Raw genomic sequence first — 25,800 nt, 5'->3', positions numbered from 1 at the left:
TTTCTTCTTAATGCAAGGTTTGTAGTCAGGGTCACGATTAAGTGAGTCCTCACTTTCACCACTTGATGAATGACTAGAGTAAAGAATGTTCGGATCAAAAGAATCTGCATCGTCCTCCTTCCTCCTGTCTGTTTCATTGTCATCATTGCTGCCTTGTGCCGCTGGCTCTACATGTCTGGTTGAGGATCGACCCTTGGTCACTTGATAACATTTCTGAGCGCTCAGCCTGGTAAGATTCACATAGGGCTGTAGCAACTTGGACTTCAGCAGCACAGCCTGACTAGGTACTGACAACCTTAGCTGGGGTCTTCGGACTCTATTGGTCTCAGACCTGACAGCCGTGCAATTAGAGTTGGAGGTAGAGGAGATGACAGTGGAGCATGGTAGGGTTTCTGCTTGAAAAGGACTGATGTGTGTCCAAACATGAGGTTTGATGAAGCTTTGAGGTACAACTTGTTGAGATGATTCAGTAGATAGAGGGATTTGATTAACAGTACAGACTGAGAATAGTGTCTTTGATTGAGAGATAGAGGTAGAAGCATCTCGTGTAAGAGGTCCAGAGACACTGAAGTCATCAGGCAAGGGCAGACAACTTGTCTGAAAGGTAGTTGGAGCCATTTTGAACTGTTCGGCTGAAGGATTTTGAATGAATCCATGCAGAGCCTGTGAATGTGTGGTAGTAATACAAGCCCGCCTGAACCTCCTTGAAGTTCTGGAAAAAGACTGTTTAGTTGGTGGTTGACAGCTGGTAGAGGTAGACGCATCCTTTAATACAGGAGCAATTTGCACTTGGTATGTTGGGTTCGGGGGATTTGTTGGGACCACGGTTTCTGGTCTGTCAAGTGTAGAGTTTTTCGTCATTCTTTGAGGTATGGCATCATTTCCTGAGGTATGGTGAAGTGGAGCTATTAGTGTCTGAGGGCTGGAAGCAGAGGCTGTCTGTTTGTTACAAGAAATGGTGAAGTGATTCGGAGATGCTTGATGGGGTTTACCTGTAAGGTAGATCCCTCTGACAGAGGCAATGTCTATCAATCGGACCACAGGCGACAACAGGGCAGGCACCAGACTGTCTCTGGATGAACAGGGCTGAAGTAGGGTTTCCCTTTGAGAGGTAACACTTGCAAATTCAGGTGATCCAGAGCTCAGCTTATCTTCAGAGTTTGCTTGTTCACATGCCTGAGCTGCTGTCTGAAGAATGGTGGAGGTCTCCAGAGATGGACTTTGTTGGTCAGTGGGGCATGGATTAAGGTCAGAGGGGGTGAGATCCTGTGATGAAGTGATGGATGAGGATGAATGAAACAGCGGGGGAGATAAAGAAACATTAGCTTGAAGCAGCAACTCTTCTGAGTACTCGTCAGGACACTCCTGCAGGATGCTCTTCACCCATCGCTGGTGTTTGAAGCAGAATTGAGAAGAGTAAGTTGCCTCCTGGTCACAGTCACTGCTTCTCTGACTGATTTCCTCCTTTTCTTTGCTCTCTTCTTCCAGCCTCTTGACCACCTCACAATCCTCCTCTGTTTGCTGACGTCTCAGAACGTCTGAATCATTGTCACTGTCCAGTAAAAGAGGGCCGTCCTTGGACACATCTTGGTCAGCCTCCTGTCCTCCCCTAAAAACCTCTGGCTGAAACTTAAGGGGGGTTTTGGCATCTAAAGGAACAGAAAGGCAGCACATTTGGATTAACAAATGCGGAATTATCATCAGGAGAAGAAATGCATTATTGGCTAAATGTTAATGCAGTCTTTTGTTGTCATTGGTGCAAAGATGCTGTTAAGAAATGCACACTACAAGCACAATTATTCTTCTGTAGAATGTTGAAAGGGAACTACAGCAATTTTACAAGTCAAAGCCCCTTTACAGGGCTCAGGAGCGCTATTGCATCTGTGAAAAAAGCTGTCTGATAAATTAACTTGACAAAGGTCTGGGGGTGTGGAGTTAGAAAGAAGTGATTTTACCAGGCCTCTGTAGCCTACTCCTCATCTCTGGCTCAAGGCTACATTAGCTACTACTAACATAACACAACTGAACCTATGACTGAAGGAATGAGACACCTTGTCCATTGCTTTCATTCACCAAGTCACACCATGTCATGTACGTACCTCCGCTGAGTCCATAATTTTCTGTATTTTATATATAATGTTTACAGCAGTCTAAGGTACAGCAAAGAAATATCTTGTCTTTCTCCATACATACAGTTTATGAACTTCACACTTGTATATTATTTGGGTTGTGTGCAGGGGGGTGCTTCTTACCACAGTGCAGCAGTTTCTCTAGAGTTGTTGCTATGGTCGTGGAGTCCGAGGCAATTACTTCCAACAATAGCTTCTCCTCCTCAGTCACAGGACTTTTTTTCTTCAGTATCTAGTTCACACAATTGGGAATATGGCAAAAATGGAATCAGTGAGAAAGTCATTTCATCAGAGGGGCATCTGCCAATACACCTTGTGAACGTGCAGGGTGCTAGCGATAAGCCGCATGAGACGACACAGAACTCACAGGTTCTGCCATCAAAAGCGAGGTAACGCTGTTGTCCCTCCCATCTTGGTATCTGAAAATATGCATCCTCGAGATATATCATGGAAAACCAGTTGTCTTGGAGGATGGTTGAGGTTCAGATGGTTTAGCAAACTGAGCAAATTAGGAAGCAGCGGTACCAAAAATCATCTTCATCATCAAAAAGGGAATGCCCCTGGCTTTAGAGGAGGTCTTCACCCTCTGGTCAAACCGCAGGATGTGAATTTCCCCCATCTGACCTGGGCCATACTAGTAGCATGCCCATTGCTTCCCCTTACGAGATCATTTCACACGCACACACACCCAGCCGCTTGACCATGGATATCAAGGAATCGGAGTGGCCACACACGTGAGGTATTATACTGTATAATCACATGCTGGTCCAGGCCATGACGGGTGATGTTTCTTAAAAAGAATCCATGTCAGCTGTCACTGTTTAGGTGAGTCCCAGTACATGCTATGCAACAGGGTAGAGAGACGGTCTCGACAGAATAAAGCCATCTGTTAATTTGCAAGGAAACTCTCCAAGGTACCTTTAAGCACTTAATTACTGAGATATACATCTTTACTCTTTATCGGGTACTGTGTACCCCTGACAACATACATTTACAGTACTTGCAGCAGTTCTCGGAAAAACAAGATAAGCCTCAACACAGCAAAGTTTTCATTTTTTACAACAACTGAGGGCAAAATTTTACATTGTTCAAGTGTTTCTAAGTCATAGTCAATACGTCCTTTTTTAAAATCATTGTAAAAATCATCTCTTTCAGAAGGGGACACTATACTGTAAGCACAGATTAAAGCAGATGCAAACATAAAACACACACACCTTATCAATGTAGGTATCTCCTGGTAACACAGTCTCCAACTCATGCAGGTACTGCAGCAGCCTGTCCTCTACTTTCTGGGCATAATGTTCACCATACTGCTCCTCCATTTGATTCTGAAACACAGCAAAGACTGAACACGCCACCTGGAAACAATGCTGAGCCAGACTCTCTTTTCCATACGGTTTACACACATATTTTGGGTTTAATTATACATTGCAAAAACTTGAACATGAAGGCCCCAAAGTTCAGTGTCATTAACAGCCATAACCTGTCGTCAATGGAATTTTGTGCAATCAAAGCTTTATTTACTGCACAGGACAAATTAAACAATGACCATTTTTTGTGCACACTGTTGATCTAGATGTGTCTGTTTAATGTTTTGCCCAGTGAACTTTAATACCCCAGTTCCAGACGTTTCTGGGAAACTGTTTTTGTCAAATTCCACTCCAGTGCCCCATAAACAACTTTGGAAGTATTTTCTGAATTTTTCCCACAAAGTTTACAGTTTAATAAATCTGGTTCGCCACAATGGGAAAATATAAAGCAAAGAGTTTGTAACTGTTCATTCAGTCACTTTTGGGTGTTCTGAGTACATGGACAGCTCTACAGTTCTGTGGTACACATAAGGATTTCTTTTTAAATGTAGACCTGTAGAGCACCCTGCTGGATAGAAAAGGACTCACAGCTCAGGTTGAGAGAGAAAACAGGGTGATGTACTTACTCAGCACACTGAGACTATATGCATGCAACAACTTGAGATACTGACCTATCACTGTTTTATAATCCCAGTGCACAATTTAGACTGATTCAAGTTTTATTCGGGTTTCCAAAAAATATCCTGAAAATATCTTGTCAAGGACATATGTGCTTATTAAACAAATTTCAGCCCCGAATCACATGTTGCATCTCACTTGTCTAGAGGCCAAAGACCTTTAGGTGCACAGCTGGGAGCTGGTGTTCCTCCTCTGGTCACTGAGGTTGGCAAATTCAAAAATGTTCAGGAAGAAAACAGAATGTGTGATTTGAGAATGCCAATTTTCCATGTTATGGAGTATGGAGCACAACCCTGCAATCATCTGATGCGCAGGTGATCTAAGATTGGAATGGTTGTTTAATCCTGATGTGTTTAAGTTTGCTAAGTCTGTCTCAAAAGCCTGGAAACAAAGGCAATGTGGACGATTCAATTAAGATGTATTTGGATTTCTCCAGTTGTGTACATGTTTTGTCAGTGATGTATGAATTTAGCTGTAGACATGAAGGTCTGAAAATCATTTTGAAAAATTATTCAAATTGCTTTTATCTTTGGGCTTTCTTGTAGTATTGACTGAACATGTGTATACAGCATTCTCGGCCTGGCTTGTATTCATTTTCAGTGTCTTGTAAGCTCATGCTGCCTGGGTATAGCTGTATGCATTCAGCATGACACAATGATAAAAAATGTCATGCACTTATTCAACCAGCTGAGATGTCTTACTCATTGTTTTCAATACTATTACCATGTCTACAATAAGGTTTACTTAAAAGCAATGTGTGGGATTTAGTGGCATCTAGTAGCATCTAGAGGTTCCCTGCTGCAACCAGCTGAACACCCCATTGAATATTCTAAATTTGAACATATATTGGAATTGTAAAAAAATCCATACATACGACTGTCAAAATTAATTTTTGACTGTAGAAGATAAAAGCAGCAGAACGGCAGTGGATGCACTGATAGTTCATCTAAATCTTACACACAGGTCTTTTAGGGCCAAATGCATTTTCAGATCTACAGCTCCCCCTCTGACCTCAGTGTCTGATGTTAGATACCTCTTCATAGAGAGGAAAAGTCAATGTGAACAACATGTTAAAAGATGAAAATGAGCTCTTGTGTTGGACATGAACACAAGTCACTTTAAACTTGCAGCCTTGCATCCTTTGTTCTACTCTGGCAGTTACTCTTACTGTTAGAAGACAACACGGTGAAGTAAACTAACCATCATATAACCTTCAAGTCTGTCCTTGTCCGTAGCAAGTGCTTGTGCCAGAGCCTTGAAGTCCAGATGGTTCTTCCTCATGAGGAACATTTCACGTTGGTTCTGTGCAAGAAAAACATTGGGAAGAAATTGGTAAGATTTCCATATAGGCAGTAGTTAGGCATGATGAGTTAATTAGTGAAAACATAATATTTCACTAATACCAGATTCTAAGTGATTGAACTTTAAAAGAATAGCTAAATAAACTAGAAAATGCATTTCCAAGCTTGTTAACTTGTACCCTGATCTCTAACCACTGGCCTACCAATCATCCTGGCAGGACTTAAAGATCAACTGGCGAACACATCTTTAAACTTAAGCAGACACTACTGCAGATGTACTCAATCATCCACACAGCCATGTGTTACTGTATGTGGGATCTGAAACAGCTCACGTTTGGGAATATTTCTTTTCTTCAGCTCTTTAATTGCTACACACTGACCTTTGTTCACCAGATAGTTGCAAACTAAGCAGGAAGTGTACAGTGGGTTAATCAGACCTTTAAAAAAAAAAAAAAAAAAAAATCAAAATCAACAGCTTTTTTCCACTGTTGGAAAACAGTGGTGAGAGTTAACAGTGAGGTTAAACCAAAACAATGAACTAAAAGATGCTATAATGCTGTGTGGAGTTGAGGGGACCTGCAGGTGGGTGTTAATTCTCTCTTTGTTCATCACTACAAGCGAACCCTTTGACCTTCCAAGAACTTCATTGTTCATATAAACAGTGATTATTCTTAAAATGAAATCATTGCCTCTGAATTAATACTATGCAAGGCTAAACTCAACTGAGTGAGAGCACGTTTGACTGTTAAAATATACAGAATGGACTCATAAACTGGCCACTTACACAGTGGTCTTGGTATTGAGGTAGTTTACTTGGGAAGAACTGGTTGATTTTAAACACAGTGTCAACCATTCCTCTGCCTTCCCTGAGCATCCACATAATGGCCTGGAAGGAGAAACAATAACGGAGAGAGGGGGAGAGAAGCAGAAAGCACAGTATGAAGAGATGTAAACATACAGCCATGGATCAACTGCAGCTGGAACACACAGATTTTGCATGCTTGCCAAATTGTACCACCACTTATTTCCCTACCATGGTCTTGAGGCCAAACATGATCTTCATGTGTTTGATGGGAGCCACCAGTCTGGGTAGAAGTCTGTAAGTGGCTTCCGAAAAGCCCATCACTCTCGCAAAGTGCTCCATGTGCCTGTTCTTCACAATGGAAAACACCTGAGCAGAGGCAACACGCAGCCTCCACGAATCTTCAAGGCTCAGAGGCTGAGAGTCCACTTCTGGCCAAGAGGAAGGGTCCACAGCTGTGGGGAGCCAACATGGCATGACTTTAGCTCAGTGCTTTAGGACATGTAACTGAAGTTACTTTGAAAATGAGGATTTACAGTCACTAAAAGCTCAAGCAACATGTACTGTAGCTGAGTGCAATCCGCCACAAACGACCCCCATTGTCTGATGTAACGGCCTGTTCTAATATGAAGTGAAAAGTCCAAATTGTGTTCAAGTACAATAAATAGAGATGCTTTTATTTAATTTGGGGGGCTTTGACTGGTTGCAAGTTAACCCACTTCACATGTCAGATGTGGTAGTAGATGTATTTACATCCTTTACTTTAGAATAATAGTAATACAACAATGTAAAAACACACCATTGCAAGTAAAGGTGCTGCATTCAAAGTGTTACTTCAGTCAAATATTATCAGTGTACTTCAAATATCAAATGTAAAAGTACTCGTTCTGAAGGAAAATTCAGTATCATGTTATTGGATTGTTAAGACTAGAATTTATTTCTAAGGGGTCACAAACCTAAAAGCTTTGAGCCCCTGTTTGAAATGTTAACAATGCATTTGATTTTGAAAATAGTGTCAATAACCAAGTATAAGTAGGCCTACTGAAGCAGCGTTATTAATATATTTAGCTACATACCATCACTGCCTGCATCTGCAAGTTTTAGCTATACATATAAGTGTAGGAACAAAGAATATTTCGGATATTTAAAATGGGCTGTGCGATCTGCATGTACAAAAGTTCAGTAGTTTGCAGTATTTGAATGATGCAAATATGCAAACCAAGGGGTGGTAACAAGTGAAGCATCTCGTCAAAACCTATTAAGAAAACAAACCTTCCTGTACATCCATCATCCTGTGAGCCCAAACATACTCTATGATCCACAGCGGTAACTTTGGGAAGTTCTGTAAAGTCAAACATTTACGGACAGACACTCCTTCCATCCTGTCCTCGGTTTGTGAGGGGTTAAAACACCGCCGATCAGACCGGTAGAAGTTTCAAACTCCCAGCTGGACATGTACCGGCAAGTTACAGATCGTTTGAAAACATTAGAGGTTACTTCCTTGTCTAACTCACTGGGTGTTGTCAAAATAAAGGTTTCTTGCGGAACTGTGATATGGGTTAAAACGTGTAGACTTTTATTATGAAGTTTCGTGTGAAGTATTGACACGGAAGTACTTGGACGAAGCCGTGAACGTCTCTTACCCTTTTCTTTTCACCCTGTAGCCTGAATATGTCGTTCTTTTCAGTGAGCATGGAAGTGTACAAATTGGTGTGAGGTAACTGAGATATGCATCGTCTTTAAGTGCAAATATTACGCTTAGTTAGAAGCATTTATAGCATATTCCAAATAGAATTACAGCAACGTGCTAACGACCTAGCTTTATAGCTTGTGGTAGCTGTTGAATGGGGGCGCATGTTATGTGTCACCTGCCTACTCCGTCGGCGGTGTTTGACGCTGACGGAGTAGGCACACACATTTTTATGATTACCACTTTCACCGACTATGACATATAGATAAGATTATACCTGATAAAATGACTAAAATGTTCATGTTAATACGCCAATCGAAGTTCTTTGAAAATTGCGCCCCCCAGTGATTATAATTAGAAGTTACTGCAGTGGAGGTGTGACAGTTTTTCCAACGCTATGCCAACAGAGTAATTTGAAAGATGCTATAATTAGATTCCAATTCCAAACACAGTGGCTTTAAGGTAATCATTAATTATGGTAATGTACAAAAAAGCACTTATTTTACTAAAACAAAACCACAGTATACCTTGATGGAGGAACACAAACGTTACATTCAAAGGGAAGCCGTAATGCCACAGTACTTGAGACAATCGTGTCCTTCCAACTTTGTCTCAACAGTTTGGAGAAGGCCCTCTGACATTGCAATGCCACTGTACATGCAGAACAGGTTGTCCCGGTTTAATGTGGAAGAGCTTGACGAGCCTGCACAGAGCTCTGACCTCAACCACATCCTTTGGGAACTGGAGTGCCGAATGTGAGCCAGAGCTTATCGTCAACACCCATGTTGGGGTTGAATGGGAGCAAATCCCTGTAGCCAGCTTCCAACATCACATAGCAGTGTTATGGCAGCAGGTTAAAGCCCCTTGTTTTGGAATGAGTTAGATATTCACATCTGGGTGTCTGTCTGCAAACTTTTGGACATATAGTGCATCAACTTAGCACTATATTAGCCTTGGACAAATATGCCTTATTGTCACCAAAGCAGTAACTTATAAAATCTCAAATTGTGACATCATGTTCACGGTTAAACTTACACTAACTAAATGTTCTTTTCTATGATTTTCTTACAGCAGTGTGCGTCACTATACTAACGTGTGACGTCCCAGCTGAGGCTCCACCATGAACACAAAACCATGCGCATCTCTGCTTCAGCTCTCCAGGATGGGGTTCAGACTTTGTGCATCCAAAGCGCCTCACTGCAGTGCTGGGGTCTTGAACTTAATACCAGTGACTTCACATATCACATCCCACTCGTCTGTACCCTGCAGTCACTCTTATTCCAGCAACGTCAAAGTGCGCTCCTACCTTCACTACATGAAACACAAGCTCATGTCCCGTCCCAGTCCTCCATACTGTCATGTGTGTCAGGTCGGGGACCCGGTTCTGCGTTCACATGCGGCAGCTGTTGACCACGCAGCTGTAACAGGCCCTGAGATCCAACAGGTCATCAGCACTATGGTGAAAGTGATGCGGAAACTTGACTGTGTGGGACTGAGCGCGCCTCAGATTGGGGTGCCGCTTCGCATCCTTGCCCTGGAATATACCCAAAAGATGCTGGAGGAGAGTTCACCTGAATCGAGGGAGGTCCGCGGTCTTTCTGTCCAGCCTCTGAGGATCTTTGTCAACCCCCAGCTGAGGATCATGGATGGACAGACTGTGCTCTTCCAGGAGGCCTGTGAGAGCATCACGGGCTTCTCTGCCACAGTTCCACGCTTCCTGTCTGTGGAAGTGTCTGGTATGCATGTTTACAGCTCAGTCCTGTGTTTTCTATACAGCAGCGCCTGTCAGCTTTTGTCTGTTCAGGCCATAAAAAACAGAACACATGGAATCGAAATTGCCTTTGTGATTCATCCAAAACAGAAAAAAAAGTTTTAAAATGGAGTACATTTTGCTTGCTAATGCATTCCTGTTTATCTTTCTCGTTCCTCTGCAGGTCTGAATGAGAAGGGTGAAGCTGTCTCGTGGCAGGCCAGTGGCTGGCCTGCTCGTATCCTCCAGCACGAGATGGACCACCTGGACGGGGTCCTCTACATCGACCGCATGGACAGCAAGACCTTCATCAACATCAACTGGCAGGCATACAATGAATAGAAGATCTTCACGACAGACCTCAGACATTCACATAAGAACTGACTGAAGCTCTGCTCCACAGCCATCTCTGATCAACCTACATTGTGCTGCTGAAACTTTGTGACACAAGCGCTTAATATCAAGATCGCTGCGGTGTGTTTCTGTGATCCAAAAGCTGTGATCTGTCAGTGCATCACCTTTAAGTTCAAGCTAAGAGAGACCTGTTCTGTGGACCACGGGTCTGTTTGGTGCATGAAGAAGCTGATTTGTTGTCTGGTCTTTATCTGGCACCATCACACCAAAAAATGCAATTGCGGTACTAGTGAGCAAATTAGGGGGAAGTGCTCGTGGATCAAAGGGTTTTAGCCATTTTCTCAATAAATTACTTGTTTTGTGTTATTAAAATGTTAATCATACTCATTTTGTATGTCATTGTTTTGCAGTTTAAGATATTTTCAAAACATTAAATGTATTATAAGTGAAGTTCAGTGGATAGTTTGACCTTGGGCCAAAGAGCAATTGATCAGATTTGGATTTGATCCATCCAATGAAAGCACACACACCACCAAATTTAGGTGATTTTCAAGTTTATAGATATCAATATTTTATTCAAAATTTGACCTTATGTGCTTATAAAAGTGTTTGAACCAATTCAGTTATGCCATCATCATATAAATACATCAAAAAATGCTCAAATTTGATAATCCATTAATCATTTTACACATTTTTTGAGTACCTATGACTTGGTGCCAGAGTCCTCAGTTATCACATATTTAATGTGATAACTGATCCTCCAGGTACTTCTTCAAAGCTATAGGTACATCCCTCTAACTGTCACCAAAGCAATTTACTCATGAATTACGAAAACACATTGAACGCAGACAAGTGGCATATTGACCCTTTTTACTCCAGTCTGTGCAGGCAACAAATACAGATGAAAACAAGCTTCCAAATGACATTTGAGTGACAGGAGCAGACAAATGTAATCACAACTTCAAGTCTCAACAATACACATTATTTGAAAAATGTTGGCAAAGGTAAATATGGCCACTGACCGAGTAACTGACAGAGCAATGCAAGTTTCAGAAAGACGACCAGAGTAGAAAAACTGGAACACTGTGTCAAGGCAACATTTGATTTTCAGATTTTTTTGTACTTGATTTTCAAAACAGGAAATCCCTCTCCAGTACGCAGATTTAAGGCACTGTGATTTTGCTAGCTGTGCCTCATCAGAGCAACACTTTTCCAATAGAAATCACACAGAGGATGACTGGTCAAAAGTTTTGCCACATATGCATTCAACCGGACTTCTGTACCAACAATCCCTACAATACTCATTTCCACAATACCTGCAGAGAACCAGAGGCTTTCTGGAGCACTGCCTCCCACAGGAGCACACTCCCAGTGGCTTGATCTTGTGGTGAGTTTGGCAGTGGTCTTTTTCCCTGCAGGAGTCAGAGTGGAAGACACTGCAGCTGAGACATAGGACCTGAGGGTCCAGCTGGGCGAGGTCACAACACTCGTGGTAGGTTATTGGATGAAGAGATGTAATGATTGATTTAGGGTCATCGTCCAGGCCTAAGGAGGACAGGGCTGCAGTGGCGGGAACCGGCGATGCACTCCTACCACTCGCTCTGAGGCTTCCTTCCAGTGGTGACACTGCTCTCAATTCTTCGGCCATGTGGTCGGGTAATGCCACACGGTGGCTCTCCATGTAGCACTGCTGAAGCAAGGCACATGAGATGTTGTGCATGGTGTTGCATTGAATACAGAGGCTGAGACAAAGATGAGGAGATTGGAGACAGCTGCAAAAGTGTTTGGCTTCAGCCCCACTGTTGCAAAAGCCCACTGCTTCTGCCTGTGGACTGCGTGACTGTGAGTCTGCCTTGTCAGACTCTTCGCAGGGACGTCTGTCTTTCTTCATGCTGGCTGAGGAACTTCTGGTAGTGTCTGCCTCCGGTGGAGACGTCTTTGTCAGCTGGCAGTTGAGTGTAGAGATGTGCACGTCCTCTCGGAAGGACAGAGAGCTGGATGAGGGGGACAAGGGTGTCACTCGGTTGTTGTGTGTTTTGACGGCAGAGGGTGATGCACTGCTTGGAGTCACCCAGGTTAATGAGCGGGGAATCTCGTCATCATTGACAACCGTGCCCCTCAGCCCCCCATTAACCTGCTCATCTGTGTATAGATCCTCCTCCATGTCTCCATCAAACGGCTTCATCAGCGGCTGGGTGACTTCCAGCATCTTCTTGGTGTTGTCGAGGGCAACCTGTCGAGATTAATGACAATGAATCCTCAACAGTTCAAATTCACTCACTACGATTTGATCAAGTTGATGCTTTGTTCAGTGCGTCTCAAACATTCGGGGATTATTTGAGGTATGGAACGACGGCAATGAGTGTCACTTAAGGCTGAGTATTTCAAACAATACACAGGAGGTAAAGGTTGGTACCAGAGGCATCTTAGCAATGTACAGAATCCTTTAAAGGTGATGTCACAAAGATTTCTATCTGAAATAAACACACTTTATGAGCCCATTGATAAGACAAATACAATATTAGGAGTTCTATTCAGTAAATCTGACTCTCAGGTTTGGATGGAACTGCATCAGGTGTCAAACTGCAGCGAGGGATTTGGGATAGATGATGCATTGCTGCAGTCTACTACATCAAAGATCCCCTCTAAGAAGGCTAAGCAAGCAGATTTTCCTAGCTTGAAATTGTCTTTGCCCATCTGTGTGGTGCCCAGCACAAAGGGCATGATGCACAGGTGGCTATGGATGTTCAAGTGCTTCCCAAAAAATATGAGCCCAATTGGCCAAATGGTGGACTGGTTCATTGGTTTGCCAAATGCCAGGCACACATACCTGTAGACTGTTTCCTTTCTGCCTCTCCCTCACCACACTCAGCTCCCACTGGGCCTCACCAACGTGCTTCCCCAGAGCTGTGAGAAGGAGGCGACACTCACAGCGGGCAAGAAAGAAGGCACAAGACAAGCGGAGGAGGTCGTCCAGGGACGCAGGACTGACTCGGGGTCCCTGGAGACGAAGCTGCTCGTGCCGAGACGAGGTGGGCTGGTACCCGAGCAGGCCGAACAGTTTCTCAATCTGTGGCATCGACAGCACTGGTTTGATGTAGTGGGTGAACATACCGGAATACATCTGGGAGGCAAAAGAGAAGAACATGAAAACCAATAAAGCACAAATGGAGAAATATATCAGGTTTTCACCAATATATATCTAAAGGTGAGATAAATAAAGATGATAATAATAAACGGCTCCATTATTCCAGCTTTGTCAGCTAACCTTGACGACTTTGTACTCTTCCCTCCAGGGCCCGAGGTAGAGGTTCAAGGCCGCTTGCTCCACAACCTCGAAAGCCTTAGCCAGGCCTTGAAGGCCTCCTCTGGCCTTGACTCGCCCAGCGCCGGCCGCTGCTGTTGACGCTGCGGCTTTGAGCGACTCCTCCATCACCCTCAGTGGATCCAGACCCAGGCAGTGCGTCTCCTGAGCATCTGCGTCCCTCAGCAGCCCCTCCACCTGCTTCCACAGCTCCTCATCTCGACACACCAGGTTGGAGCCTCGTCCCACGATCTGCTGCTCCAGGCTGCGATCATAGGCGACCACGAGATCTGTGGCCTTCTGCCTGGAGGCACTCATCTCTTTCCTTCAGCTGAGAAGGAGACAAACAGGACATTGAGATGAAGGGTGGAACTATGGCACTTGTTCTCCCTTGATAATACATACTGCAGAATGGATATTTAATCCATTCATTTATTGCACAGCTTTCCCTCTTAAGTAGATCCATCTTTTCTTAAATACAAAGTCAGTGGGACACTTATATTTAAATAACATTTAGACAAAATTTCCAGCAACAGGAGAAATACAATGTACCTAAAGGTATATATAGATGTACTACACAACTGAGGAAACTGAGAACACTGGAAATATTACGTATTAGTTCCTATAGCTACTGCAAATAGTACATATATTACGTTCAAATACATTTATAACCGAAAGTGAAACTTGTGACACTTTGGCCAAAGTGAAAGAAAAAAATAATTTCACACACTTCTGTCGTAGTGAACACACCGACGTGTTGACCATAACATTAAACGTGCTAGCAGTCATAAAGTGGCTGCTCGTGCGTCAACGCATCTGTGACAAAAAGAGACGGTCCTCTGCAACTCACTGTGACGTTAGCATTAGCTTAACCCGTTTCCTCACTGACTAGCTAGTTTTGCTAGTTTGCCTGTAACTTTCATTTTGGTTTGTTTTAATTACGAGAACTTCACACCCAGCGTCTCATTAATATGTGCTCATTAAAACCTTTCTTGCCTATAAAAAAACAAAAACAAAAAACAAAACTTCAGCAAATGTGTTATAAAATACCAATACCATAAGTTTTCTGAAATGTGGTCGCTGGTCTTCAATTCGGTTAACATACATAACACCAGCGAAAGAAGAGCCAATTTTCAGAACTGGCCCAGACTGCTCTTCACCGCCAGCCACAGTGCTTAGTCTGTGGGGAAAGACCCAGGAAGTAACAGTTGATTTCCTCAGAAAAGTTAGAATTTCGAAGCTAATGAAGAGTTTCATGTTGTCTTGGACATACGCCGATTTGAAGGGCGACTCTCGTTGATTTAGAAAACGTTGTAATTCGGGGATTAGCCGACACGATCTTTTACCAACATGCAAGGTAGTTTTAAATTTGTAGAATTATGAATGACATCTCAGTCCAAGAGGAAATTTCTTGTGTCAGAGCTAAGCTAACGTTACCTCGTAGCTACAGCTGAGAGTTTGATCAAAATATACAGACACACAAACTCACCTGTGTCCGGCACTTACTCAGATGTTTGTCAGCGAATCGCGTAAAACATTTCCGGCCACACAGTAGTCGGCTTGCAGCTGATTGCTGCTTGATTGTTCAGAGTAAAGTAAACATTGTCACGTGGCACGGATTTTCCCAGCTCCAGACGGGTGCGCGTGGTAGGGGTACCGGGGCGGACCGGGAGGAGGAGTCCTGCAGTGGACAGATGACTTCCAACTGAAAATGCTGGATCCAAACTACTAAGAAAACCTGATTAAAGAAAAATAGACAGAAACTGTTAACGGTGTTTAACGGTGTTAAATGTCCTTTTGAGTTTTGCCGACTTATATTCTCGACGGCGTTCATCCACTAGAGGGCAGCATTTGATCATTAAGCGCTCTACTTCAACTGCTTCCATGAACCAGTAGCCTTGTAGTTACAGTTAGGTTTAATCAGCGAGTAAACACGCGCACACACACGCACACACACACACACAGTTCTGGGGTGAGACTCTGTTGCTGACCTGCGGGCGTGGCTTCAGTGACACTGGTCGAAGGGCGGAACTGTGGCCCCTGAGTTTAGTTTAAATCATCCTGGGTTGGCCAAGATGCTCCGCACAAGTCAGCAGCTTCACTTCCAGCGTACTCAGGGTGTCATCCTCCATCCTTCAGCAGGCCTGTGCAGCTGCAGCCAGCATGTCAAACTCGGACAGGGTTGTGTTAGCTCTGGGAGGAGCGGGGACAGTGGGCTCTGGGATTGTTAAAGCACTGCTGGACAAAGGTAAGCTGGCCAGGGGCCAATTGGGGTCCCAAAGAGAACCCTTTTGTTCCGCTAAGAGTACATTTATAGGAAATATTCTTTGTGTACCCTTTCAAGTAGAGGGAGATACTGCATTTTCCATGTTAATGCTGATATCCACATTAATGTGGATGCTGTTTGAGCAGTTTTACGCACAGGTGTCTGTGTGTGTGTCTGAGTGAATTCCATAACGATAAACTGCTGAGCAAACATTTTATGAGTGTTTTATGTCTATTTTAGTGCTTCATGAGTTTTTTCTGTCTTTGAATTGTGAAATGACTGTTTATTAATCCGGTGTTGAGAGTGCGTCTGCGTGCGTAACTATGTTAATTTTCGCGTTTATCTCCAAGCGTCCCACTGACAGATCTAATAATCAGTCATATAACACCGTGCTGTATATTCTTGTCTGTAATGTTCCGGCTTGGATGTTACTTCCTGCAGGAAAACATTCAAAGCGCATCAGAATTGGTTTTGGCTGCGCGTACAGCGATCCAACAACTGGTCACAGCACAATACTCGTCTGCAATCATTATTCAGAATAGTGTGAAATAAAAGATTTGATGGTTTCACAAGTTTAATTGAATCTCTAGTCAAGATGATAATTTCATGCCGAATCACAGAGAATCAATTCTGAACTACAGGCGACATGGATGTGCCATTCGACATAATAGCACAGTCATTAAAACGCTTGGATTTGAATTCATGTCTTTCAATATGAGCAAGATGTGTCTTCAGAGAATCCTTTGGACAACAGTTACAGAACATGTATGAGACATGTCCATGCTGTGTGAACAACGTGATTTGTCTAACTCAATAAACACTGAGGATACATTTAATAGGAACATTGGTAAAGGTTAAGTATCTTACACAGCAAAACACTAACCTTTGAAAAGTGTAAACAGCTGTGTTTTAACGTGTGCTGTGAGCTGATTACCACTTGTGCTTTTGATTTGATGATATTTGGGATTTTTGGTGCTTTGATTAACAAGTCCCATACACACTGACATGAACTGATGTCAGACTCAGCACTACATCCTGTGAACGTCTTTTTAAAAAATGATATTTTAAAGTTGGAGGTGGTGGAGTGTAATTTCGTTTTTGATTGCTGAAATCTATTTGGGTTATCTGTTGTGCTCTGCTGCCTCCGCACTCTGAACCAGTGATGGAGGCAGTGCAGGATGCTGTGATGAGAGTACACCGGCTTTGGATTTGATTGCATGCGTAGCTTTGAACAGAGCAGAAATTTACCATCTGCTGCTCTGTCACATTTATCTTTCTGATGACCTTGATAAACAGATTAAGACAACGCTGGCCTATTAGTGAATGTTCATTTTCATGTGAGAGGGATTAGTCGTACTGTATATGTGTTAAAGGTGCTGGTTTTGTTTGTCTGGACTGCAGATTAATGTAGTGATGTGTGCTGTTTGTATGTGGTGTGGGGGTGTGTGTAAACAAATCTGTTTACATTGTGGGAACTCTCCTTCCTTATGGGGACAAACCCAAGTCCCCATAACATAAACCATTGAATATTAGGGTTTGGAGGGCAGTGGTTATGGTCAGGGTAAGTCTCAAGGGAATGAATGGAAGTCAATGTAATGTCCTCTGAAGTGATGGAAGCACAACTTTGTGTGTGTGTGTGTGTGTGTGTGTGTGTGTGTGTGTGTGTGTGTGTAGGTTTCAGAGTTGCAGTGATCTCCAGGGACAGCAGCCGCCTGGAGAGACTCCGATCATTCGTCTCTCCCACCACAAAGGATAACCTCACCACTATAGTGGGTAATGTGGGTAAGTCTGGTTTCTACTTGACAGTATTTGAAGCTCCAGTGTCTTCTCAAGCTTGTCTAAGAGAGGTGTGGATACAGTGGGAAGTTTCTGTCAGACAGTGGGCTTATAATTTCAAATTTGTCCAAAATTACTATGAACCATCCTCCAAATTATACTGGCAAAAGACAGCAGCTTCAAGCAAAAGCTATCAGAACCTTTAAAGCCTCATATTAGTCTAACTATAGCCACAGATATTGGTCTAAAATGCTGGTTTGAGAGGTTTTCTGCCCCTCCTGAATTTTATTCTCTGTTCCAGGGTCAGAGGAGGGAGCAGAGCAGGCAAAGCAGGCCCTGCTGAAGGCAGTGGGCAAGGTGACGGACGTCATCTCCTCTCTGGGCTTCAGTTGGTGGCAGGGGGGACCTCCTCACACCCAGTCTCTGAAAGACCTGCACTGGGTGAGCAGACACACACATAGAGAAGTCATCAGTTAGACCAGTAAATGAGACTTTTGATTAAATATTAGAATTTTCTTTGCTTTCAAGTAAGTGTATTTTTTATCACTTTTAATAGTTTTAGTGGTGGCAGTAATGAACGTTGTTGCAGAGGCTTTTCCTCCTTTACAGTAATGAGATTCTGATTCTTGTCTGATTATTTCATATCTCATCTTCCATCAACTCTCCAGGTAATTGAGACATTACTCTTCAGTACGTTTGTAGCATGGAAGGCCTTCTTCCCCTTGGTGAGGGACGACCCCAACTCTACCTATACCTTCATAACAGGTGACTTCAGCCATTTATTTCTACTAATTACTCAGCCTCTGTCAGAAATGTATGTAATGTGGTGTGGGAGGTGCTTGTCTGCATGTGAGTAACACTGAGAGGACAGAACTGACATGCTGTTTGGTTTCAACATTTGTACAGTATTGTGCAGTGAGTTTATCAGAACTTCTTCACTGAAAGGGGATGCCTGCTGCTGCTGGAAATGAGGTTGATGAGGATGGTGAGACTGAATCAAAACAGTAAAAGCTGAGGGCGAAAAACCAAAACAATGAGCTGAAAGATGCTAAATAGTGCGTTAGGGCCGGGGTGAACTGTAGTAATCTGTAATAATTCTACTCCTTTCATATAACACTAAATCACTTAATCCATCAAGAGTATAAATATCTCGATCATTATTATTATTAGTAGTAGTCGTAGTATAAACGTATCTATATCTATCTATATCTATATATGTATATATGTGTGTGTGTGTGTTTGTGTGTGTGTGTACACACACACAAACACACACACGCAGTATATGTAATGTATGTAACATTAAAAACAAGATAAAGATAAGGATGAACATAGAGGCATCAAAGGTCTCCAAACTGTTGTTTTCCTTTAATACAATAGCGGTCAGCAATTTGACACTTAATAGGGGAGAATTCAGAAAGTATTTCGCCTTGTGTACATACTCTACTAATTGGCACCTCTGAAGCAAACAAGCATAACCGAGTCTCCCAATTTCCAGATACACATATAGCAACATAAATTACAGTCAGTTTGTTTACCATTTTCTCAAAAAAGAAGAAGAGGAAGAAGAAGAAGAAGAAAAAGAAGAAGAACAAGAGTGTTTCTTAGTTTGTAAAGAAGATTTCTTTCATTTACCTGTTGCAGTCTATAGTCACCTCAACCTCTAGTCCAGCACCTAGCTGCAATGAAAAAGCAGTAACAAGTGACAGCTCGTGTGTGTTTATGTACTTCTATACCCTCTGCTGCTCTGTGCCACAGGAGGAGCAGGGGAGAAGTTGCTGATGCCTGGTACGGGCTTCCTGACAGTGGGAGCTGCCAGCACCCTGGCCTTCTGCCAGGTACTACGAGAGGAGTACCCCGAGATGCCCTGCAAACTCAACCAGGTGAGACTTTAATGGGATTACACAGCACGACTTAACAAAGAACTGAAGCTGATATAGGATTTCTATCTGGCCTCAGTCTCGTAGCCTCAGACCTGTTCCTTTAGTTCTACCCAGCTCAGCATGCATAAAACTCTTCTTTGTCTGGGAGGGAGAAGGCCTGGTAGAGATCTGCACTCATCTAGTTCATTCTGGTTTGGGACAGGAGCAGCTCTAAGACTGAGAAAGTTGTGGAATGCTCCAAAAACATGTGTTTGGAACATTCCACAGGTAAACAGGTTGATTGGTAACAGGTGATAGTATCAAGTATCAAGAACTGTTGATGCTAAACACAGTGAATCTGCAAATGATTACATTCTGTTTTAATTTATGCTTTACACGGCATCCCAACTTTTTGGAATAGGAGTTGAAGATTTCAGGTGTCCTCACTTTCATATATAGTTTAGATAATCTGGATAACCTGTTGGCTTGTCTACAACCTGTCAGATCAGTGAAACCAGTGTAGTCAGTCTGACTACACTGGTTTCCTGTTGGATAACTATTTTAGTAATGTTTCTGTTTCCCCACCTCTCAGCATTTTCTTACTGTAATTTGTTATTGTAAGCAATGGCCAAAACTACAAACATAATACTAAAGTTAAAATAAACCTGAATGATTTATTATTGTCATTTAAGGTACAACACCTTGTGCAAGTATCACTGTTAAAGTGTTTTCTGAGCAGAGGTCAGACTCACACAGTGACAGATGAACTGATGAAGAACCAGTCACTTCTTCTGCAGCTCCATGGCGTCCTTCATTCTTTCCATTCAATCGTCTCTCCTTCCATCCTTCATGTCATTCTTTCCTTTTGGCTTTCTAACCTTCTCTTGCATGTGTCCTACCTCCTCTCTCAATCTCTGTCTTCCTTTATTGATTGGTCCTGGCAGGTGAAGATCAACACAGGTGTAGGCACTCCAGAGCGCATGGCACCTGGTTACCTGAACCACCTGGACCTGGGTGAGGCTGTTGCCACCCTTGTGGAAAGACGAAACACCTCTCACGTCGTCTTCACCGTCAACTGCCCTGCAGACTTAAAAACTGTCCTTCTGGAGAGGAACCTTTAGACTTGGAAACCTTCCTCCAGCCCTACCTTGTTGTCACATGGACACATCTATACTTCTGCTCCTACTGTTACTGAACACTCCAGAAACACATTTATAGTGTCTTTGGTTCATTTGTTTCCTTCTCCCACAACTCTGAACCCCATTCATGCACCACTTCATGTGAACTGGCTGTTGTTTCATCTAATACTGTATATTCTGCTTTCTGTTTTCAGATTATTAACTAATGTTTTCTCTGCATGTGCTGTTGTGTGATTGGTCTGTTAAAAAAAAAAAAAAAAAAAAAAAAAACACAGAGGATTTGTAATTCTCACTTTCTCATCGTTGCCTGCTTCTGTCCAAATATCACACAGTTGTGTTCTGTCTTCTACATCACTGGAAAGACATGATGCCCAATATAACACAGTAATTTGTCTGTGGATCTGCTAAATATAATTGGTATAAATGAAACCGCTGGACAGAGCAGGTGAAGACTGGTGGCAGAGGGAGGGATTTTTGACTGGATATAGCCAAATGAGCTAAGATCCCTACTGACATTTTAACAACTGGTCATATGTATTGACAAACCTGGACTCAAAGGTACCCTGTGGAAATATGGAGTCATGCTTAGATGAGTGGATGCCTGTTTTGTTCCATATTAGCGTACACAAGAGGACAGACGTGCAACATTCGCGCTACTCCACTGATTGACAGTTGGTGGCAGTAGTTGTCAAAAAATGTAGCAATGTGCAAAATGAGCAAAAAGCAAAGAAGAAGAAGAAGATCGCTAGCTAGCGAACATATTCTGTATGTAAATAATTCAGGTTTTTAAGACTTTGACGAACAATTGACTTTGCAAATGTGTAATGAAGTGGCACTAAACCTGTGGTGTGGCCTCAAGGAAGCACTGAACGTATGCGTAACTGTGATTTCAGGACAACTCCATAGGGTACCTTTAACATCCTGACCTAAAATTTATATGTGCAACATGGTTGAAGAGTGGAGGCAATGCAGCTCTTTACACCTGACCAAACACCTGAGATGTTTAGGACTTTGAGACACCAGGAATGTAGCTGGTAGGGAACTTATGTGTTGAGCACCTTACATTTTTGATTCCTTAAACGTTGCAGTCTTGAAAAGATTTGAGATGTTAAGGACCTGACAGGAAACAGACGTTCACAATCGTCTGTGTTAGGGACAATGAAATGTTAGGGAAATGATGTGAGGTAAAAGCACGAGAAGTGAATTCATTCCACATCCTGGTACCCTGTTTGGTTTCAGTATGCTTGAAACAAATTCGTAAGATACGTCACCTGACACAACTAAAGAGAAATGTGTTTATACAAAAAGCCTGCATTCATTTTCTCCACTGGCTGCATCCCGCAGCCTCCCAATCTCTCTACAAGAACTCTGAAGAAGAGAAAAATTCAAATCCTGCGTTCTTTTGTCACCTCCGCACACCATTTCAGACAATCTGTTGTTAAAGCATACTGACTCCTTAAAGGCCTGCAACATGTCAAAATAGATGTGCAAAAGAATTATAAAAGAGAGTCCGACTCCTCGCTCACACCTTGCCAACCGCTGTGTAACGTGGCTGTGATTGTAAGATTGTCAGTTTTGAAAAGTTCCAAAAACGCAGCACTCAAAATTCAGATGTCAGATAGGTGTGGGGGGAAGTTATACGATCATACAAGCACTTTGTTTGAAGCATACTGGCCTCCTAGGGATCAAGACCATTGCTCTGAATAGCAAGTCTCATTGACATGGTGTGATTACGAAAATGTCAGAACCTGACTGATTATGGCTGATGTGGATACAAAGGTTACCCAGCATGGCTCGGCCCATTTTAGCCTCTTTGTAGAGCTTTGATTATGTCAAAATTTAAGCTTAAATGTGCAGTGTTTTGCTTACAAATAAACAATAAACAAGATACGTTCTACATTATGGATCCTGTGTATTTATTTCAGTATTTACCAGGAAAATTTGTCTTTTTAACAATGTCAAGGGCAAAGTTACATGTCTATATGGGGACATTGCGAGTACGAGCAAGTACTAGAAGCTGCTCTTTGGGGCAGGCCACGTTTGACACGTTGACAGGCCCGTAGCGTGACTCTGTCCTGTTCACAAGGACAAACACCGGCCCCCTATAGGCCCATTCATGTTCAATGCATTATTTGGGCCAGCATGTCCCTTAGATAAACTGAACAGAAGTTTGGAGGCCACAGCAGACTGCATTATCAGAGAGGGCATTGTTGTCTTGTATACTGTCCTGGTAACATACAGGCTGCATGCTTCCACAACAAAAATGCAAATTTGTCATGCGAATAAAGATGTGTGCTAAAGCTCTGAGTTACCTTTGATCCCTAGGTACAAGGATAACTGGCATTGGATTAGAAGAATGACTGAAGAAAGAGAGAGTAATTGTTGTGGGGGGGTAATCAGTCACAGTTTTGCTTTGAACTCGTCGGCTGACAGCTCAATTAGGCCAAATTATAATTAAAGGGCAACTAAGAGGCCATTGGGCCCCACTTTCCTTTCCTCTTCAGCTCCTCCTTTCTCTCCCTCCCTTTCTATCTGCCTGAAAAGGGCAGAAAAGGTCAAACACACCCACACAAACGGCCATGTTCACTCTCTGACCGTGACTCATCTCACTCTAATAGGAAAAGAAAACTGGCTTTTGTTTAAGAGGCCACAGTCCTCTAAACAAGACTAAATAAACTAAAGATCACTCAGGGAAATGTGGGTGAAGAGATTAAAGGAAAAGAGTGAAAGTTGGGTTTTAACACTGGATTTGATGTCGGAGCAGGAGAGCAGTACAAAAAAAGTCATGTGGTGGAATTATGATCTTTCTTTGCTATGAACCATCTGGAGATGTTAGTCTGTCCGCCACTTTGACTGAAATATCTTGTGTTTTACATGAACTTTGTTGATCCTCTGACTTTTCTTCTAGTGCCACCATGATGTTGAATTTTTTTTTTTTTTCAGGTCAGTGCTACGCAACATCACAAAACCATTCCTTTTAAATCAACCAGGTTAGAGCTTATGTTAACAAATAAGCTACTTCAGTACACCACAGGTGCAGCTTTTGCTCAAGACATGAGTGTCCACTGTCCAATTGCATTTGTTAGAAATATTGTCAGTCTAGAAAAACCACCTGACTAAATAATCTATATATATGACCTTTAAAAGTTTTTCTCCAACTCCGACCTAGCAGTGAATTATTTTTATGAAAAATTTTAACAACGTATCTAATAAACATGCTCCCTATAGAGATTCTAGAGTAAAACACCTTTCTAATCCTTGGTTCTCCCCGAATATTTCCAAAGCTCTTACTGTCAGAGACGTAGCACGGAAGCCAGCCAAAACTACCAATCAGCCGACTGACAGGCACCAGCAGAATTAACTGTCTCAGACTTACTTACTTACAACACTAGTCAGCATTCACCCATTCACACACACGGCTGTTCACTGGTGGCTATGTGCCACCTGCTAATCATGAACAGCAAACCCTTCACACGCACAGTTGCACATCGATAACACAGCATCAGGAGCAATTTCGGCTTCAGTGCTCAAGGATACTTCGATATGTAGACTGCAGGGGCCAGGGATCGATCCACTGACCTTCTGATCATTAGACGACCACTCTATATATCTAAACAATATCATCTCTGCCACCCACATGGTTATGTACATTTTTATGCAGATGACACTATGTTACTGGCTCATCTCTTACTCTGACCATTGCAAATCTACTGTCTGCTTCTGATACATTTCAGATCTCAGATCAAACATAAGCTTGTTTAAAATTCTGACAAAATGGAGTGTATGCTATTCTCTAGGTCACCTAAGAGTAGCCTGCCTACTGCCCGTATCCAAACCCTTCAGGGCTCTGAAATTGAAACTGCTGAACGTTACAAATACTAAATTTTGTGGGGGGACAAAACAGGTTTTTCTTCTAGTTGAAAGACCCTTGTAAAAGCTACAATTCTGCCTGCACTTGATTATGGTGACATGGTATATATATGCATGCTCCTGCCTTCATCTTAAAGCCTCTTGACTCCATATATCACAGTGTTCTTCATCACAGTTGGTACATGTCTCACTATATTGTATCTTATACGAAAAAGTGGGATGGTCCTCTTTAACAAACAGAAAGGAGCAGCGTGTTACTTCTGTTCTCTGGCTGCAGTTAGACAGTAGATACAATGTCAGGTCTCCAGGAATTTTAATATTAGCTGTACCTGTTGTTCACACTGAACTTAGCAAAAGTGGTCTCAAACACTATGTTGCATACAAATGGAATGATCTCCAAAAAATATGAAGTTACATTGTCTTATTTCTTTTTGACATTTGAACAGATTGTACTTACTTAAAAATTTATAATGTGTGTCATAAAGTGTGTGTGTCCATGCTTTATATGTTTAATTTTTTTTTAACACAAATCCTGATCTCAGTGAGAGTACCTGTTTAAATAAAGGACTGGGATAACTGGGATTGCACAGACACAGATCAGAGTGAACACATGGACATTATTTTTGACACAATGACTGAAGAGACAGTCGGTGAAAAGGGATGCAGATGTCTGTTGATGGTTTAGTCCTGCCTTGTACCTGATGAGAACAAGGAGATGATGACAATAAGGGAGGAAGAGCAGCTCAGTTGAGAGGTGGGTGTCAAATTCATCCTCTGCTTTTGATTAAAAACTGGAGTGGCTGAGACGAGGGGGATTAAGAGTTTGAACCAGATGGAAAAACGAGCCTTGATCTTGGCAGTATGGTGCTCTGCCTTTCGTGAGAGAGCAGCGAGACTTCACCAAAGCAGTGTTGCAGCTTTCAGTCTCTGAAAAAGCCACACACCACATATTGACTCGAGACACCGCAGGATGCAGTCACACAGGCCGAATGGCAGACGCTAGTTTACTTAAAGAGGCAAAACAGCCATGAAGGCAAGAGAATGTGTGTGTGTGCTTGTGTGTGTGGTCCCTAGTGAGATATCACCTTTCCCAGGCCTGGAGAGTCACTAGGAGTCACAGCATTGTGGAAAAGGGGGACATCTATTTGATAACAGCTGCCTTCATGCTTGTTCCGCTGGAAATTATTGATATAGGCTTACACACTCCAGAGGCTTGTGTCACATCAGCGGCCAGCGTTGAGGTCAGGGAACCACGGAGTCAGAACGCTCAAGTCACGCTATCTCCGCCAGGGTGTGTCCCACCACACTAACAGGACACACCATCACTGACACTGCAGTAGAACTCACTCATAAACAGAGACGTATGGCAGCATGTCACACAGAGAAACTCAATTATAAACTAATTGGTTCAAAATGTGGTTTTGTAAAGTGGCTTTGGGCCAAAGTGTGACAACAGCTCATGACGGCTCTTCGTCTCAGTCATGGCTTACAGAGGCATTTGAATACAACAGCGCCACTGTTAATGTTATGAGTTAACACCTACACTTTTCTTACTTTGACAAGTCGAGATGT

The 25,800-nt window shown here is 42.7% G+C and overlaps 4 protein-coding genes across 5 annotated transcripts; 2 read left to right on the top strand and 2 right to left on the bottom strand.

Moving 5' to 3' along the window:
* Nucleotides 1-727: 727 nt before the first annotated feature.
* LOC143321840 (uncharacterized) lies at nucleotides 728-6,697 on the bottom strand. Its single transcript, XM_076732511.1, has 7 exons — nucleotides 6,452-6,697; nucleotides 6,203-6,304; nucleotides 5,318-5,419; nucleotides 3,344-3,457; nucleotides 2,253-2,361; nucleotides 993-1,649; nucleotides 728-765 (listed from the first exon to the last, which is right to left on the bottom strand). Exons 1-7 carry the CDS (start codon nucleotides 6,695-6,697, stop codon nucleotides 728-730), a joined length of 1,368 nt encoding a protein of 455 aa, XP_076588626.1.
* Nucleotides 6,698-7,823: 1,126 nt separating this feature from the next.
* On the top strand, nucleotides 7,824-10,397 carry pdf (peptide deformylase, mitochondrial). The gene is made up of 3 exons (XM_076734118.1): nucleotides 7,824-7,937; nucleotides 8,982-9,646; nucleotides 9,845-10,397. The coding sequence occupies exons 2-3, from the start codon at nucleotides 9,031-9,033 to the stop codon at nucleotides 10,000-10,002; spliced, it is 774 nt and encodes a 257-aa protein (XP_076590233.1). The 5' UTR covers nucleotides 7,824-7,937; nucleotides 8,982-9,030; the 3' UTR covers nucleotides 10,003-10,397.
* Nucleotides 10,398-10,564: 167 nt separating this feature from the next.
* Nucleotides 10,565-14,941, bottom strand: spata2l (spermatogenesis associated 2-like). 2 transcript variants are annotated; one of them, XM_076734116.1, is made up of 4 exons: nucleotides 14,808-14,941; nucleotides 13,283-13,649; nucleotides 12,845-13,138; nucleotides 10,565-12,247 (listed from the first exon to the last, which is right to left on the bottom strand). In XM_076734116.1, the coding sequence occupies exons 2-4, from the start codon at nucleotides 13,634-13,636 to the stop codon at nucleotides 11,237-11,239; spliced, it is 1,659 nt and encodes a 552-aa protein (XP_076590231.1). In that variant the 5' UTR covers nucleotides 13,637-13,649; nucleotides 14,808-14,941; the 3' UTR covers nucleotides 10,565-11,236. The 2 variants fall into 2 exon arrangements, with proteins under 2 accessions (XP_076590231.1, XP_076590232.1); XM_076734117.1 differs by having other exon boundaries at nucleotides 10,627-12,247; nucleotides 14,825-14,921.
* A 441-nt stretch (nucleotides 14,942-15,382) lies between these two features.
* LOC143322623 (uncharacterized) lies at nucleotides 15,383-22,257 on the top strand. Its single transcript, XM_076733933.1, has 6 exons — nucleotides 15,383-15,566; nucleotides 17,259-17,366; nucleotides 17,662-17,801; nucleotides 18,029-18,125; nucleotides 19,116-19,240; nucleotides 20,164-22,257. The coding sequence occupies exons 1-6, from the start codon at nucleotides 15,482-15,484 to the stop codon at nucleotides 20,338-20,340; spliced, it is 732 nt and encodes a 243-aa protein (XP_076590048.1). The 5' UTR covers nucleotides 15,383-15,481; the 3' UTR covers nucleotides 20,341-22,257.
* Nucleotides 22,258-25,800: the final 3,543 nt, after the last annotated feature.

Source organism: Chaetodon auriga, chromosome 6, assembly GCF_051107435.1.
Source record: "Chaetodon auriga isolate fChaAug3 chromosome 6, fChaAug3.hap1, whole genome shotgun sequence".
Classification (NCBI taxonomy): domain Eukaryota; kingdom Metazoa; phylum Chordata; class Actinopteri; order Chaetodontiformes; family Chaetodontidae; genus Chaetodon; species Chaetodon auriga.
The sequence above is the reverse complement of the archived record's forward strand: the minus strand, read 5'-3'. Positions and strand labels throughout refer to the sequence as shown.

Excerpts from the sequence above, each read along its gene's own strand:
- pdf (XM_076734118.1), top strand. The coding sequence starts at position 9,031 with ATGAACACAAAACCATGCGCATCTCTGCTTCAGCTCTCCAGGATGGGG. Across the intron at positions 9,647-9,844 it reads CCTGTCTGTGGAAGTGTCTG|GTCTGAATGAGAAGGGTGAA; the intron begins GTATGCATGTTT and ends GTTCCTCTGCAG.
- LOC143322623 (XM_076733933.1), top strand. The coding sequence starts at position 15,482 with ATGTCAAACTCGGACAGGGTTGTGTTAGCTCTGGGAGGAGCGGGGACA. Across the intron at positions 15,567-17,258 it reads TAAAGCACTGCTGGACAAAG|GTTTCAGAGTTGCAGTGATC; the intron begins GTAAGCTGGCCA and ends GTGTGTGTGTAG. Across the intron at positions 17,802-18,028 it reads CTCTGAAAGACCTGCACTGG|GTAATTGAGACATTACTCTT; the intron begins GTGAGCAGACAC and ends TCAACTCTCCAG.
- spata2l (XM_076734116.1), bottom strand. The coding sequence starts at position 13,636 with ATGAGTGCCTCCAGGCAGAAGGCCACAGATCTCGTGGTCGCCTATGAT. Across the intron at positions 13,139-13,282 it reads AAGAGTACAAAGTCGTCAAG|ATGTATTCCGGTATGTTCAC; the intron begins GTTAGCTGACAA and ends TTTGCCTCCCAG. Across the intron at positions 12,248-12,844 it reads AGAAAGGAAACAGTCTACAG|GTTGCCCTCGACAACACCAA; the intron begins GTATGTGTGCCT and ends TAATCTCGACAG.
- LOC143321840 (XM_076732511.1), bottom strand. The coding sequence starts at position 6,697 with ATGCCATGTTGGCTCCCCACAGCTGTGGACCCTTCCTCTTGGCCAGAA. Across the intron at positions 3,458-5,317 it reads GACTTGAAGGTTATATGATG|AATCAAATGGAGGAGCAGTA; the intron begins GTTAGTTTACTT and ends GCTGTGTTTCAG. Across the intron at positions 766-992 it reads CAGAGGGATCTACCTTACAG|GATGCGTCTACCTCTACCAG; the intron begins GTAAACCCCATC and ends CCTGTATTAAAG.